The 17,705-nt window shown below is 46.1% G+C and overlaps 1 protein-coding gene across 1 annotated transcript in view; it reads right to left on the bottom strand.

Annotated features, from left to right (window-relative positions):
• The window catches only part of FGD3 (FYVE, RhoGEF and PH domain containing 3), a 145,066-nt gene that overhangs the window by 27,746 nt on the left and 99,615 nt on the right, over nt 1-17,705 (bottom strand). The window contains exons 8-15 of the mRNA XM_075574901.1: nt 16,731-16,869; nt 16,377-16,435; nt 10,928-11,074; nt 6,910-7,002; nt 5,875-5,954; nt 4,905-4,935; nt 1,641-1,742; nt 311-373 (exon numbers count right to left, since the gene is read on the bottom strand). Coding sequence (XP_075431016.1) covers nt 311-373; nt 1,641-1,742; nt 4,905-4,935; nt 5,875-5,954; nt 6,910-7,002; nt 10,928-11,074; nt 16,377-16,435; nt 16,731-16,869 — 714 coding nt within the window. The remainder of the gene's footprint in view (nt 1-310; nt 374-1,640; nt 1,743-4,904; nt 4,936-5,874; nt 5,955-6,909; nt 7,003-10,927; nt 11,075-16,376; nt 16,436-16,730; nt 16,870-17,705) is intronic.

Here is a 17,705-nt window from a genome sequence, read left to right as displayed (position 1 = left end):
GTCTCTAAGTAAGCTTTTCATTTTCACGTGTCCCGGGTCCCACACAGTCATAATAACCACGTGGTGACTGATAACGAGCCCCACAGAAATCAGCGAGTGATAGACAAGCGCACGCCGATTATAAACAGAGTGAGAAATTAATAATATCCGCATGTATAGTGTGCACGCTGTGCGAACGTCGCCGGTTACACAAGTACAACTTACTTCTGTACCGCTGATCATTCTCTCACTTTATAACCAATTACCATAATATGGACTTTGCACAGAAACACACATTCTTACAGACTGAAGTTTGTAATGAAAAACTTACTCCTCCAGGAGAACTGCAGCCGTCTGATCCGGGTGCGGACTCGAATGAACTGGCGGCAGCTATCTGGGGCAGAAACAAATCACGGACAGGTTTAGTTTGTTTCCCCAAGATTCTCCGCTGGGTAAGAAAAACACACTATGAATTATTTACTATACAAAGCGGCATGGTTAGATTGCTACAAAAGTACAGATCACCAGAATGTCTCTGGATGGATGAACCTGGGATGTGTTTATTTAGCAGAGTTCAGCGGCAAATTTTCCATTAGCCTAGGACGGCAAAATGTTGGGACGGCAAATTTCCCTTTCTCCTCCCACCCATATACGGAGGCCCCGCTCCCTTCGACACGCATTGCCGAGGGAGCACGTGGGGCCTCTGTAACGTTCATACCTTCTCCTTCATGCTACCCTCTTCCTTCAGTGTAAAACGATGCTGCGATGTCACGTTACCGTGGCAACACACCGCGTGACGTTACGTTGTGTGGCAACGCCACGTGACGACGCAGCATCATTTGACACTGAAGGAGGCGCGCGACACCAGGTAAGTGCCTACGGTGGCAGTTTGGTGAGCCAGTCACTGGCAGAGTTGGAATATCAATGTGTATAGGCCGAGTTTGTCCATATACAGTAGTCCGGGAAGTGACGGAAGCTTAGAACAGGGCAGTCTATAGTGCTTTAGTAATACATCATTCGTCATCATATGCTTTGTATATTGTAATGTCTGTCATTTAACCACGAAGAATATGAGGCATACTGTAGATGAATCACTTTTTAGTTTTGAAGACCACAAATTATTTCTGAAGATCTGAACATTTATTTCACATTTCCAACCCTTGATGATCATTATGTAAAGTAAAACAAGTGTTGAATTCTTACACTTTCTCACACAACTTTGTGTCTAACAACTGACACACGTGTAGCTGCTTTTTGTGTCTTTTATACTTACGTTCAAGCAAACCAATTATAAACTGTAAATAAAATACTACTCATCTAAAAATAAATAACTCAATGTCTAAATGGTAAGAAAGGTGGAGATCTTTATCATTTTATAACATACATACTTTCAGATTACATCATACAAAGTCCTGTACAGAACAGTAATCTGAACCACGTAGTGTGAGAATGAAGAAGTTTTCCCCCTTGAGTGAAGCTAAAATGCTTCTCCTGCGTGGGGAACATGGGGAACGTATGTTTCCCACATACTTAGTAAGGGCCTTGGCTGTCCATTCCGCCAGTGAAGCAGACTGATTAACATGCGTGTGCATAACTGAAAGAACCAATCATGGAAAATATTGAAACACGACAGTCATTTAAGTTTTGTGTCTGATACTTACAGGCGAGTCTGGACAATGTTCATCCTCTCGGGAAAAGGAGCTGTTAAATGCCCTGAAAGTTTCACTGTTCTGCTTGTGTTTTTCAATTGTTGCTTGAATAACCTGAGAAAGTAGCAGAAATGGCCATCAACAAACTTACAATGTGGATTTTTCAAATGCATTTCCACTTCAGGAACCCAGAACTTGGAGAGCAATATTCTGCAGTGTGAGGACACACGTGGTATGGATTCACACGTCTAACCGTTGGCAATGACCTTCTGCAGTGTGAGGACACACGTGGTATGGATTCACACGTCTAACCTTTGGCAATGACCTTCTGCAGTGTGAGGACACACGTGGTATGGATTCACACGTCTAACCTTTGGCAATGACCTTCTGCAGTGTGAGGACACACGTGGTATGGATTCGCACGTCTAATCGTGGCAATTACCATCTGCAGTGTGAGGACACACGTGGTATGGATTCACACGTCTAATCGTGGCAATTACCTTCTGCAGTGTGAGGACACACGTGGTATGGATTCACACGTCTAACCGTTGGCAATGACCTTCTGCAGTGTGAGGACACACGTGTTATGGATTCACACGTCTAACCGTTGGCAATGACCTTACATTGAGGAATGCAGCGAATAGTCCTCCTACTCCCCAAATCATTTCCTCCTGACGTCTCAAACAAAGAAGCAACCCAAAATGTGGATAAAGGATATTTCCATTAGTTAGTACTCTGTACTGAAATACTCTGCATCGGTATACAATACAACATCATTGTCTGCATTCGTTTGAAAAAATAAGGGCATGCCACGCCTTTGACAGTGTCCACAGAGCGTTGTTCAAGTAATCTGGTAGTCGGAGGAATGTTTTTAGTTATCAGTGCTGTTCATCACTGTTCCCTGAGGCACTTCCAGAAGAAGCCTTAAATATACCAATTATTTGCTATATTTCATTCCATGGAAGCGATCACCGCCACCCTTCTTTTTCATAACGATTAGGAGTACCATGCAACTGGGAGGGGGGGGGGGGGGGGGGGATTCGTCTAAAATTAGATGCTCAGAAAGGTCTGATAAGAATAGTAAATTCTATGGACTAAATAAATTGCACAACATAGTTGCTCTTTTTGAAACCTTTGATTATACATAAGCTGATAATATTGGGAAAATAAGTAAATGGTGAATTTGGATGTTTACATCATTGCACGTTATTTATAATAATCTGATAGTTCGTTTTGCTTTTTCAAATTCAGTATAAATAGATAATACCTTAAAAATAAAATCAATAGTACAGAATAGAAAAGGTTTAGAATAGAAACATTTGGGGGTCTATACCAGGAGTGCTCAATCCCAGTCCTCAAGCCCCCCTCCCCCCACAAAGGTCAGGTTTTCAGGATATCCCGCTTCAGCACAGGTGGCTCAATCAGACCTGTTGGGGCAGGGGGGAGGGGGGTGGTGCTTGAGGACTGGAGTTGAGCAGCTCTGCATTATGTCAAATTTGGCAAAAAAACAGGGCATTTTATCCCATAAGGCAGCGTGCGCAAACTGGGGGGCACGAGATTAACTGCGGGGGCGCTGGGTTTACAGAGGCCCTGCGCGCTTCCGCGAAGGCACTTAAATTAAGTACCAGGGAAGTGGCAAAGGCCTCTGTAAACCTTACTTAACGTGGATCAGCCAGCATCTGGAGACGCGTGGACCATGGCAACGCGGCAATGTGACGCCATGTTGCTATGGCAACATGACGTCGTGACGCCCAGACGCCGGGAACCACGATAGGGAGGGGGCAGGTGGAGAGCAGGACAGCCGGCAGGGGGGCTGAGGGATTGCGCTCCCCTGTCATAAGGTGTCAATGTGTTTTGCACCAACTTTGGGGGGGGGGGGTTGATTTGTAGGAGGAGTTGAGGAAGTTCCATGGTGCACAGATTATAATGAGATGTGTCACATTCTGCGTCTCTGCCCCAGTTTGCACCTTGGGGAGAGTCAGTAGGAAGAGTTGGGGGGGGGGGGGAGTTACATGGTGCACAGATTATAATGAGATGTGTCACATTCTGCGTCTCTGTCCCAGTTTGCACCTTGGGGAGAGTCAGTAGGAGGAGTTGGGGGGGTGAGGGGAGTTACATGGTGCACAGATTATAATGAGATGTGTCACATTCTGCGTCTCTGCCCCAGTTTGCACCTTGGGGAGAGTCAGTAGGAAGAGTTGGGGAGAGTTACATGGTGCACAGATAATAATGACATTATAAATTACATTTTGCATCTCTGTGCGTCGTTCTTTTACCATTTTGTCCAAAAATGATCTACCATATCAGAAGTGGTGAAAGTGTAACATTCTGCACCAGTTGTAAGAAGCTGATCTCGCCTACAGTATGACGCAGCTCGCTCCAAAAATCAGCGCAGTGCGTTGCGTCTAAATGCATTGTATTCTGCATTGATGCATAGGCACCTTTACCTTCTTTGGCACCTGACGTTCTGAATATTCTAACTGCAAATTCCAATATAAACAATTGAAACTACTGACTCATTCTCTGAGCAAGACGCCTTCAAAATCAAAATCTGACATTAGCGATGAGGTAACAGAGCTGGGATATTTGACAAATTGAGTAGTCACTCATTCAGAAAGCCTGTCTACTTCAGCGGTAAAAGGTTTCAATCTCAATGGATACTTTTAGGTACACTGATGAATTCAGCCTAGAAGTAAAAATCAATTGTTTGCTTCACTAAATCGGATCCATTAGTGTTAGGTAGGAGACTTTGTGATAGACGGAGGTTTGTTCTCCTGCCATGAAGTCTTCTCAGCGGCGAGAGGCAGAATTGATTATTGAAAGTTCTTTCTTTGAAACGGAAATGGTAAATTCTAAGCAACCTTCCTTGGTTTATTTGCCAATGACCTAAACATCATCATGTTGCACTTTAGGCTGATGTAGAATGTTTGTTGCAGGTTGGGGCATATTTATATATGAAATTTTTTAGTCTATATAGTATATGCATTATTATCTACATCAGGTTTTCTATACCTCCCACGTTTCTTCCTTAGATCTGATTAAAATAACACTAGGTTATTGTTGTTCTAATACATAACCACATAATGCCGAAGGTTCTGTATGTAATCGATGTTGCGAGAATTGCTACATATTCTGCAACCAGACAGGACTGAGAAGTGTAATATACGTCTTATTCTGTATGCACTAGTGATGCCGTGTGTTGTGTGTAATGAAAACAACACACATTACAAGCAAGATCTTTGAAAAGAAGAAGAAAAAAAAAAAAAACTTATTAACCTGGATCCACTGTTTCTTTTCTTCTTCGGTTCTGCAAACAAACGAAAAACAATGCTATTTTTTAATATATGCAATCTACAAAAATAACCTGTTGATTTTAAATTAACATGTGCAGAAATACGAAAAATGAAGCAGCAGTAACATTCATGGACTGCTTTTTTATAAGAGTGGCCATGCATTTAGCATTGTAAGTCACTGTCTGCATTCATCAAATACTAAGTCATTGGGAGTTACCAGGGGTGATGTAATAATAATAATAATAATAGCATGTTCTTGTATACATGTATACAACGTATTCCTGTAGAGTGCCAACTGCAGACATCGTGGTCCTTATTTATTAAGCAGTAATATTCGATATGACAACCTCTGGCAGAGGGACACCTTCATTCAGGAGTGGCCAACTGCAATCTTCAGGTCAGAAGGATATCCCTGCTTCAGCACAGGTGGCACAGAGTGGCACAGTCAATGACTGCACCACCTGTGCTGAAGCAGAGATATCCTTAAACCCTGACCTGTTGGTGGCCCATGAGGACTGGAGTTGGCCACTCCTGCCTTAAATGAACCGGTGTCTTCCTGAGCCAGAAGCTATCTTCTAGAATCTGCCTTTTGTATCGTTCTGCGCTCGTTTGTCCTTATTTGGCCATTCCGCTGATGTAATCAACATCATTCCGTATCCCCAATTGTACTGCGCTGCGGAATAGGTTAGTGCTGTACAAGTAAATGAGAATAATAGAATAGCAATAGGTAGTAAGTATGGGCCGTATCTCTGGTTGATGAGCTGAAGTGACAGCCACGCTCTCGCCTCCCAATGTTTGATCGCCGGGGCTTGGGTTAGATGCTTTTTTGAGAGCAGGCTGTAGGCGGTGACTATTTATTTTTTTTAACCATAACAAAAATTATTGAATAATTGCAACATTTAATTATAACAAGGAGATCACACGTAAACAGAAACATATTGTGCAATAAATACCTTGCTTGCAGCTCCAATGATCTTTTTTTCCCTATTATCAAAAACGTACGAGAAGTATTTTGCTTGACAATTTCCTGGACCTAAAAAAAACACAACACATTTTTGGCCCAATCTGTATTACTTTTGTAATTTGTATGATCTTTCTACAAAGCTAAAACTCACCAAAATGAGTGGCGCGTTTTGTATAGTTTATAAACATGGCCAGTACCACACGAGCGGCGTAACAGAACTATTAAACAGTCATTAAACTGCGTCGTTATTAGGAAAATCAAATGACTTCAACGCACAAAGCCGCCCCCAAGCATAGGGCATAAATAACCAAATATAAAAACCTACGGTGTTCTGTAAATGAACAGAAGAAAGGTGCATGTTGGATACTCTGTATGGGGAAAGGTTTCTAAAACACAAGCTGGCTTCTTTGCTATCCATTAAAGCGGACGCACACAATGAGGTCACAATGAGGTCACAATGAGGTCACTGCTAAGGACAGATCACTGCACCTGACTCTTGCAACTTTGCATTACAATTCTGTACCCGGTGTTTCCCGGGGATGGACATCCGGATTGCACGTTTCTTCTTAGGGGCCACAATTGAAAGGCATCCTATCCTCTTTTATCCTCTCTATAATTAGGACGTACAGTAATCCAAGTTCCTATTTTCAGTCATACCAAAAGGGATCTATAGCAACAGTTCAAGTATCATATTTTGGGTGGTTTTGATAAGTGGTAGACAAAGTGGCACCGTTAAAAAAAAAAAAGTGTATAATGGTGTGGCAACTGTAGGTTGAATTTATTTGTTTGATGATTAATTTTGTGGTCTCTGAATTAGTTTATAGAATAGCAAATTTTTTTAATAATTTCCAAATAAATCAATATATTATTCTTTATTTCTAAGCAGATTTTTACTAGAAAACAAATTTCTAAAATACTTTAGCTCTAAATGTCTGGTCCTATAAATCATTTAAGCACATATACAAATTACAACGCTTCGAACTTGGGGGGGTGGGGGGGTGGGGAGAAAACAAATGATACTAACCTGAATGCCTGCTATGTCAATCTTTTCACGAACACTGAACTTCTGGCCCATAAGTCTCAATTTAGGCACACAGTATAGCAGCATACTATTAAACTGCAAGAAAACAAAAAGGCTTCTTATCATCATATCAAAATAACTAGCCTAACGCCCCCTCTAAAGAGCTCAGAAAGGTTCACTATAAGCAGTTCTGAACAGAGATCCGCCATTGTAAGAGTGGATTATCCAATGGCAGAGTTTTTAGTTTTCAGAGTAATAGGAACATAAAAACAAGGGGTCACCCTCAAAATGTTGAAGGTAGCCACATCAAGGTAAACATAAAATAGCACTGGGCGGCCCCCCAGCTGAAGTGGTGGGGGTTACATATGGTGAAAGAATGAAAATAATGTTTGGTACAACAAAAGTCAACTATATAGAATTAGTACATATAAAACAGTCTTTGGTGGACCAAATCGTGCCTTTCCCACTATCAATTTCTATATCTCATTATCTATGGATTAGATAATGACTCAAATGTGCTTTGGCAGCAGAAAGTATCCTACATTCTGCCTCCACCTCTAATTCAGCCCTAATTCAGCAGTGCTCAGTGCCACTGGCTCCATCATTTCTGTCCACATGCGCTTGTTCACAACTACTAAAAAAAGCTATCTAACTCTAAACCAGCATCTCCAACTTTTTCACATACTGTATATACATTTTGAAACCCCACTAACCACAATATCCTGTGGCATGGATTTAAATCATTGTTGGTTTTAAACAGTTGCATTACTACCTTCTTTGTCAAATATACCCAGTTACATTATTTGCGGTAACTGCAGCATTTACCAGGACTTAGAAAATCAATCGTTAATGTTCTCTTGTTTAATCTTGTATAATATAGAACGTTTGCTATGAAGGAAGCAGGCCGGACATCCCCGTCCCCTCCTGATGCCGGACATCCCCGTCCCCTCCTGACGCCGGACATCCCCGTCCCCTCCTGACGCCGGACATCCCCGTCCCCTCCTGATGCCGGACGTCCCCGTCCCCTCCTGACGCCGGACATCCCCGTCCCCTCCTGATGCCGGACGTCCCCGTCCCCTCCTGATGCCGGACGTCCCCGTCCCCTCCTGATGCCGGACGTCCCCGTCCCCTCCTGATGCCGGACATCCCCGTCCCCTCCTGATGCCGGACGTCCCCGTCCCCTCCTGATGCCGGACATCCCCGTCCCCTCCTGATGCCGGACATCCCCGTCCCCTCCTGATGCCGGACGTCCCCGTCCCCTCCTGATGCCCGACGTCCCGGTCCCCTCCTGATGCCCGACATCCCGGTCCCCTCCTGATGCCCGACATCCCCGTCCCCTCCTGATGCCCGACATCCCGGTGCCCTCCTGATGCCCGACGTCCCCGTCCCCTCCTGATGCCCGACATCCCCGTCCCCTCCTGATGCCCGACATCCCCGTCCCCTCCTGATGCCCGACATCCCCGTCCCCTCCTGATGCCCGACATCCCCGTCCCCTCCTGATGCCCGACGTCCCCGTCCCCTCCTGATGCCCGACATCCCTGTCCCCTCCTGATGCCCGACATCCCCGTCCCCTCCTGATGCCCGACATCCCGGTCCCCTCCTGATGCCCGACGTCCCCGTCCCCTCCTGATGCCCGACGTCCCCGTCCCCTCCTGATGCCCGACGTCCCCGTCCCCTCCTGATGCCCGACGTCCCCGTCCCCTCCTGATGCCCGACATCCCCGTCCCCTCCTGATGCCCGACATCCCCGTCCCCTCCTGATGCCCGACATCCCGGTCCCCTCCTGATGCCCGACGTCCCCGTCCCCTCCTGATGCCCGACGTCCCCGTCCCCTCCTGATGCCCGACGTCCCCGTCCCCTCCTGATGCCCGACGTCCCCGTCCCCTCCTGATGCCCGACGTCCCCGTCCCCTCCTGATGCCCGACGTCCCCGTCCCCTCCTGATGCCCGACATCCCCGTCCCCTCCTGATGCCCGACGTCCCCGTCCCCTCCTGATGCCGGACATCCCAGTCCCCTCCTGATGCCGGACATCCCCGTCCCCTCCTGATGCCGGACATCCCCATCCCCTCCTGATGCCGGACATCCCCGTCCCCTCCTGATGCCCGACATCCCAGTCCCCTCCTGATGCCGGACATCCCGGTCCCCTCCTGATGCCGGACATCCCCGTCCCCTCCTGATGGCCCGACGTCCCGGTCCCCTCCTGATGCCCGACGTCCCGGTCCCCTCCTGATGCCCGACGTCCCCGTCCCCTCCTGATGCCCGACGTCCCGGTACCCTCCTGATGCCCGACGTCCCGGTCCCCTCCTGATGCCCGACATCCCCGTCCCCTCCTGATGCCCGACATCCCCGTCCCCTCCTGATGCCCGACATCCCCGTCCCCTCCTGATGCCCGACATCCCCGTCCCCTCCTGATGCCCGACATCCCCGTCCCCTCCTGATGCCCGACATCCCCGTCCCCTCCTGATGCCCGACATCCCCGTCCCCTCCTGATGCCCGACATCCCCGTCCCCTCCTGATGCCCGACATCCCCGTCCCCTCCTGATGCCCGACATCCCCGTCCCCTCCTGATGCCCGACATCCCCGTCCCCTCCTGATGCCCGACATCCCCGTCCCCTCCTGATGCCCGACATCCCCGTCCCCTCCTGATGCCCGACATCCCCGTCCCCTCCTGATGCCCGACATCCCAGTCCCCTCCTGATGCCGGACATCCCCGTCCATCCCCATGCCGGACATCCCAGTCCCCTCCTGATGCCCGACATCCCCGTCCCCTCCTTGAAATGTGCCTGCTTTTTGTAGCCTGTTATCTGACTTTGACCTGAACTGACCCATAGAAATTATTGTGGAACGTTGTAATTAAACTATTTGAAAAAGGAACCATTTCAAACCGTTATCTCCTGCATCAATTAAACCCGTTGGTTATGGTCAGAGAAATTGATTTTCTCTATTCGGATATAACCTTTCCCTAAGGGACGGAAGTTTCTGTGGAGAATATTTGCATGTGAATGTTGCAGCTGTAGATGTTTTTTCAGAGGTTCGTTAATGTAGTGCTAAGGTTTGCAGAGAAAAATCTCTCCATATTTATACAAAAGAGAAATAAAGTACAATAAACTAGGTTTTCCAGTAAGCCAGAGACGTATTGTGTTTGTACAGGCTCATTGCCGGATTGGGTTTTGTTGCCAGGGTTCAGATGTGTAAAGCAGATTACCGCTTATGAAGATATGAATAAGTGTGACTTACTCATGGTAACATTTCCCACACCCCTAAATAAAAAAAAGAAGCCCCTAAATATTCTGTGGCTTTTCGTACATAACTGTGGATGCTTTTTATACAGATGAACCCAACGTGTGGAGAGGAATCTCTGTGGAATTAAGGCCCCGGTCTGGAACACTCAGGGTAACAGATGCACACAGCAGTTGATGACACAGCGCAACAATGTAGTCATTCTAGTCTGCCCATATCGATCATCTGACCAATTTCTTAGCCCCTTTATCTCGGGTTGTAGATGGAAATTCCACCAACAATGTGATCCGGGATAAATCCTTATATCACGGTTTGCCTCAATTTACTGTGCCCACCTGCAGATTAGCAACAAATGTAAGGCAAAGACGGGTGGGGGGCCGTGTTGTTCCTTTCTTCTATGTAGCAACACAGGAGGGAGTCGGAGTAAGGGGGTACGATACCTTTTATTGGACCAATAATTAGTTGATATGTTACAAGCTTACAACCTCTCATGGTCCTTCATTGGGTCCTACACTGAGAGGTTGGAAAGCTTGTAACATATCAACTACTTGTTGGTCCAATAAAAAGGTATCTTACCCCGTGTGTAACAATAAAATCATCTCTTTCCTCCTTTTATTCTAATGTGGTCATATTGCACTGCAATAGCAGCTGCACAGGCATGGCGATAACGGGGGAGCAATTACAGTGTTTCAGTATACACAGATTAACTTTCCGAGATTTCCTTTAGGTGAATGGACATTTCCATTTACAGAATGTCCCGCACTAATTAAAAACGCACTTACCAGATATAAGTAGCGATCCTGAGCGGTGCCGTTCTTTGCAGACAGTTTCTGGATGTGCCCTTCTTTAATCAGTTCATTTGCTGGGTTAACGATATCTTCTTCCCCTCCAAGCCGTTCATATACTTCCAGCAGCTTGTGCATCTTTTCCTTTTGATAAAACAAAAAATAATGCTATTGATCTTGAATAGCGTATTTGGACTTCCGTTTGGGCTGTTTGGTTCAGTATGTTAGTTAAATGACAAACTACTTATCTCAGGCTATTTCATATGCATCTCCCATCTATTCTAGCCGATTATCGTCCTTTGGTGTGTCTAGTGTAATTACTCAACAGCATGGTAATTACCGGCATTCGGTCTTTCTACTTATTCCATTAAAGCACCTGATTAAAACAAAAAACACTGACCATGTGGTTATAATATTTCCTGTCCTTCATTTTTTAATATCTATTTTTTCCCTGTTATAGGCATTTGGATGTGTTTCCCAATGTTTAAAATGTTTGGGAGTTCTACAAAAATACCTTCCAACTGATTGAGGAAATATATTTGAAATTACCTTAGGGAGGTGAGCAATAGTGAGTGTTTGGCTTTTGCGGACACACACACACGGACACACACACACGGACACAGAGATACACACACACACAATAAGGCCAGCCAGTTATAAAATAAAACACAGCATATACTTTATCAAATTAAGTAGTTCTGAAACAGAAACCTCAAATTATTTGGAATAGGTCACCCTCCAGGTGGTCATGGGTTGAAAATATTAGACACGAAAAAGTCTACCCCCCACCCCAAATTGTATTTAGTCTTGTGTACCTAACACACAAATTCGTATACAGTACCCCACAATCCTTTGCTCTGAGAGTAAACCCAGACAGGGCTGTATGGGTCACTCTCCCTGGACCAGGGCCTTATGGGTCACTCTCCCTGGACCAGGGCTGCATGGGTCACTCTCCCTGGACCAGGGCTGTATGGGTCACTTTCCCTGGACCAGGGCTGTATGGGTCACTCTCCCGAGAGCAGGGCTGTATGGGTCACTCTCCCTGGACCAGGGCTGTATGAGTCACTCTCCCTGGACCAGGGCTGTATGGGTCACTCTCCCTGGACCAGGGCCTTATGGGTCACTCTCCCTGGACCAGGGCTGTATGGGTCACTCTCCCTGGACCAGGGCTGTATGGGTCACTCTCCCTGGACCAGGTCTGTATGGGTCACTCTCCCTGGACCAGGGCCTTATGGGTCACTCTCCCTGGACCAGGGCTGTATGGGTCACTCTCCCTGGACCAGGGCTGTATGGGTCACTTTCCCCAGACAGGGCTGTATGGGTCACTTTCCCTGGACCAGGGCTGTATGGGTCACTCTCCCTGGACCAGGGCTGTATGAGTCACTCTCCCTGGACCAGGGCTGTATGGGTCACTCTCCCTGGACCAGGGCTGTATGGGTCACTCTCCCTGGACCAGGGCTGTATGAGTCACTCTCCCTGGACCAGGGCTGTATGGGTCACTCTCCCTGGACCAGAGCTGTATGGGTCACTCTCCCTGGACCAGGGCTGTATGGGTCACTCTCCCTGGACCAGGGCTGCATGGGTCACTCTCCCTGGACCAGGGCTGTATGGGTCACTTTCCCCGGACCAGGGCTGTATGGGTCACTCTCCCTGGACCAGGGCTGTATGGGTCACTCTCCCTGGACCAGGGCTGTATGGGTCACTCTCCCTGGACCAGGGCTGTATGGGTCACTCTCCCTGGACCAGGGCTGTATGGGTCACTCTCCCTGGACCAGGGCTGTATGGGTCACTCTCCCTGGACCAGGGCTGTATGGGTCACTCTCCCTGGACCAGGGCTGTATGGGTCACTTTCCCCGGACCAGGGCTGTATGGGTCACTTTCCCCGGACCAGGGCTGTATGGGTCACTCTCCCTGGACCAGGGCTGTTTGGGTCACTTTCCCTGGACCAGGGCTGTATGGGTCACTTTCCCTGGACCAGGGCTGTATGAGTCACTCTCCCTAGACCAGGGCTGTATGGGTCACTCTCCCTAGACCAGGGCTGTATGGGCCACTCTCCCTGGACCAGGGCTGTATAGGTCACTCTCCCTGGACCAGGGCTGTATGGGTCACTCTCCCTGGACCAGGGCTGTATGGGTCACTCTCCCTGGACCAGGGCTTTATGGGTCACTCTCCCTGGACCAGGGCTGTATGGGTCACTCTCCCTGGACCAGGGCTGTATGGGTCACTCTCCCTGGACCAGGGCTGTATGGGTCACTCTCCCTGGACCAGGGCTGTATGGGTCACTTTCCCCGGACCAGGGCTGTATGGGTCACTCTCCCAGGACCAGGGCTGTATGGGTCACTCTCCCTAGACCAGGGCTGTATGGGTCACTCTCCCTAGACCAGGGCTGTATGGGTCACTCTCCCTAGACCAGGGCTGTATGGGTCACTCTCCCTGGACCAGGGCTGTATGGGTCACTTTCCCAGGACCAGGGCTGTATGGGTCACTCTCCCTAGACCAGGGCTGTATGGGTCACTTTCCCTAGACCAGGGACACTTATGAATCCACGTCTGGAAGGAGGAGGATTTTTTAATTTCTGATTTAAATCAGGGAGTATAAAATACTTACTCTCTCCGAGCAGTTATGGACCCGTATCATACACAGGGGAGCCTTCCCGGCGTATAAAGAAAATAGACATTTTCTACTCTACGTGTAAGTGCCGTTCGCATCATTTTTACACTGACAATTGTGTAAAGTCCCAGAATACATACAGTATGACATTAGTGAGAGTTTGGACAGAACTATTTTAAATAATTATTGACTTTAGAGTAAATTATGGTACGTGATTGAAACCGGGGTGTCCCCCTGATCTGAACCACAGTATTTCAGCTCTGGTGACCCCCCCCCCCGTTTCCCGAAAGCCTTACTGGTGAAGTTACCAGTATTACTTCCTGGTATTTACAGGGGATTTAAAGGGCCGTCCCATAAGAAGCCACAACCGATGATGTTGCAATTTCCTAGTGGCTAGAGTTTTGATGCAGCCATTTTGTTTCCCCTGTGGGAGATGAAACTGCACTTTTTTCACCAGTAAGTATCTCAGGAACCTAGGGGTCCCAGAGGCTGAAAATAGTGACACTTGGCTCAGGGGGACCCCCAAATCCCACCGTGTAAAAAAAATGGAGGCAACCGCCTCCCCCCCCCCCTCCCCTTTAAAAAAGGACGAGTAGAAGGAACTGCTCTGTTAATTATAAAGATATACTAACCCCAAGTAACCACAAGTTTGGTTTTTGGAAATTTACAGAAGGGGCTTTGAGGCTTGCCCCCCAGATAACAGCACAACCTGTGGGTAAATACACGCCCTCACTGACCTTTTAATATAAGCAAGTTGGTCCCTGAGAAAATAAAATGCAGTGTCTTCATTATTTAATTACCTGGCCTGAAAATTAAACTATGAAACTGCAACATTTAAAGACAGAGACCCTCATTGATGGAAGCAGGATAGACATACATCTAGTAAAAAAGGTTAACCTCTTGGTTGCCATAAGGCATCTACCATCCAATCTTTATATGGCTATATTGTACCAACTTTTTTTTTAAAGGGATTTAAGATGCAGAAACCTACAAGCACTGACTGGCTCGAGAGGAGAAGATTATCTTGCTACAGTGATGCAGTGGAGCTAATCATTCTCCATTTGCACCACTAACCAGGACTTTATAAATAGGTCTATACTATACGCCTAACCATATACCTGGCTACTCACTTCAAATGACCTTACCTGTTTGATTTTCTTCAATCAAGATAAGCATTGATTATGTTACAAACTTTCTACCTATAGTCATTAGAGCACTATTTACTGGACTCTGTTCAATTACAGCTGTAACATTCCTCATATTTCAATTGTTCCAACCCAATTATTGTATCTGCTGCTGTGTTCCAGCCGAGTCTGTGTCTGACCTCTTCCTTCTACAAAAGGTATTTATACACCGGAGACATTGAGGAGAAAATATCAATGAAGCAGCGATGCGGCATATTACAGACAGTCACAGAATGCTACGTATGAATGCTAGGTGGTATTAATGCTCCCAATACAGAGATGGATCACGGAGGATAGCTCGGAACCATTATTACTTCAAGAAAAGTTGGTAAAAAGTGTGAAAGTTGCAGTCCTAGTTATTAACATATATAGAAGTTAAAAAAAAACTGAAAGACCCCAGAGATAAACTGTACACACTTTAATGATTGATTCATTTTGTAATTTAGGTTATGAAACCTGAAGCGATGTTGCAGTAATTATTTATACACATTGATTCAGAATGCCCCCATTAATATAACGAATATACTGGGTAATGCAAGGCATAAACAAAATGTACATAACGTATGTAATCAAGATGAAGACACTATATTTTAGTGCACTGCGCCCTTACGGAAGAATTTAATATCAAGTGGCTGGAATTGAGGGTTAGTCATAAACATGATATAGCAGCAAACAGATATCCTAATCAATATGAATAACCATGATGAAATGTCTACGGCAACTGCATGTCTGCAAAATAAGGAAGCAAGAAAACAATAGGGTCTGTGTTTGTAGGTTTCCACAAAGGCCTTTAACGTAAGGTGACCACACAAGTTTGGGGGACAGGAGGGAACAGCCTTGTTTTTCAGATTACTTTTCTTCAGTAGAGGGGAAAAATAAATAGGACTATAAAATCCCAGAAGGCTTTGCGGGATCTTTCCATTAATGTACAATAATCAATATGGTTTGTTAATGGCCATTTACCTGAGCGGCCTTTAGCATGCTATAATGCCTAGTGCATTTTAGTCAATATATCCCTCAGACCACAAACAGAACCTTTTCAGCCTGTTCTCTGAAGTTGGAACCAGTCCACTAAAGCACCTGATTGAAAACAAAAATGCTGTCCATGTGGTTTATAACCTTTCCTGTCCACTCCCCGCTCCAATCTCAATGGAGTTGAGTACTGTATGTGGTACCAGACATTGTTAAACCTGCATTATTATTGCTTGATGCCTCATATGTTGACAATGGGTTGAAGTATTGTAATGACAGAACATGGTGGTATTTGACCAATCATTATGCTGAAAGAGTACCTCTACTTTTCAATCGCACCCCAGTCAATAACTTTACTAGCTTTTATACATAAACGTTTTTGTTTAAACATGGACCTGATGAGTCTAGTGTAAATGCAGTTTTCATGAACTACAGCGAGTGGTCAACTTCAGTCCTCAAGGAACACGAACAGGCCATGTCTGGGGAATTCCCTGCTTCAGCAAAGGTGGTTGACCAAGCCACTGACTGAGCCACCTGTGCTGAACAGGGATATCCACCTTACCTGTTGGTGGTCATTGATTATTGGAGTTAGCCCCCCCCGAGCTACAGCATACCATAAACTCAATAACGTTATTCAAATATTCGAGATCGACATACAGAATCTAGAAAGCTTCACCTACCATCTTTCGAATGGCTGCATTTGAGTGATTTGCTGCCGTTGAAATTAGCTCCAGGGATTCTGCAATAGGGATGATCCAATTACACACATTAAACATTCAGTCAGCATGCAGCACGGGATTCATTGGCCTGGTTTGCAACGTTATGCCAAGTTAACTCCGACATTTAGAAAAACATTTCAATGCGCGTCATTTGGGTCAAAATGGGATAAAGTGAAATAGGTTCTTTAGCGAAGCAGGTAACTATGAACAGAAGATCTCTGAAACAGAACATTCTTATGATGAATGCGAGCTGTCCTCTCGTGTATCACCATTAACATGCAGTTTTTTTGCCGATCCATTTGAATGAATTCTTACTTTCTGAGTCCTTCCTATCTGGGGAGTCCTCGGGAAGTTTCTTCAGGTAATCCTTCAGCAGGAGTTCATAGCGCGGAATTCTCTGCACTGGTTCAAGCATGTGGTGCTGTAATGTAAGGTTACCACATACGTCTTCCTTCTGTATATAGAACACAGCAATCCGTTACAAAGTGGAACAGAATAGGAAGTTGCAATAGAACACAGAGTATCATCCGATCGCATCAAATATCAAACCAAAATGGAGCTCAATTAATATACGTCATGTTTTACGCACCAGTGTCCTTTCAATATTTTGACTTTCCTTTACTTCCTTTAATAAATGAAGCGAGACGATGAGAAGAAATCCGTGAGATTTGGAATGCTCTTTATACGGTCATTTCCTCTATGAAGAACTCTCCCGTTGGTGCATTGAACAGTATCATTATAGAACTAGAGCTTTGCATTACTACTGGAAAAATACAACTTCCAGGAAAGTTATAAATAAACCAGAATACGGTTAGACGTGTAGCTTTGTGTTTACAGAACCCAGCACCAAAAAGGTTTCTTTATCAAAAAACTAAATTGAGATTTCTTGCAAAGTCTCGAAAGTTATCTTATACTATATTAGTGAAAGCACTGTATGTTTGCCTGCCTGCCTGGATGTCCGGTGTCCCTAGGGGAAATCTCATTGGTCCCTTGGCCCGCCCCCGCACACTTCTCATTGGCCTGAGGCGGAGTGACGGGCCAAAGGACACACAGGGACACACACACACACACACAGGGACACACACACACAGGGACACACAGGGACACACACACACACACACACACACACACACACACACACACACACACACACACACACACACACACACACACACACAGTGACACACACACACACAGTGACAGACACACACACAATGACAGACACACACACACACAGTGACACACACACACACACACACACACACACACACACACACACACACACACACA

This window comes from Ascaphus truei, chromosome 17, assembly GCF_040206685.1.
Source record: "Ascaphus truei isolate aAscTru1 chromosome 17, aAscTru1.hap1, whole genome shotgun sequence".
Lineage (NCBI taxonomy): Eukaryota > Metazoa > Chordata > Amphibia > Anura > Ascaphidae > Ascaphus > Ascaphus truei.
The sequence above is the reverse complement of the archived record's forward strand: the minus strand, read 5'-3'. Positions and strand labels throughout refer to the sequence as shown.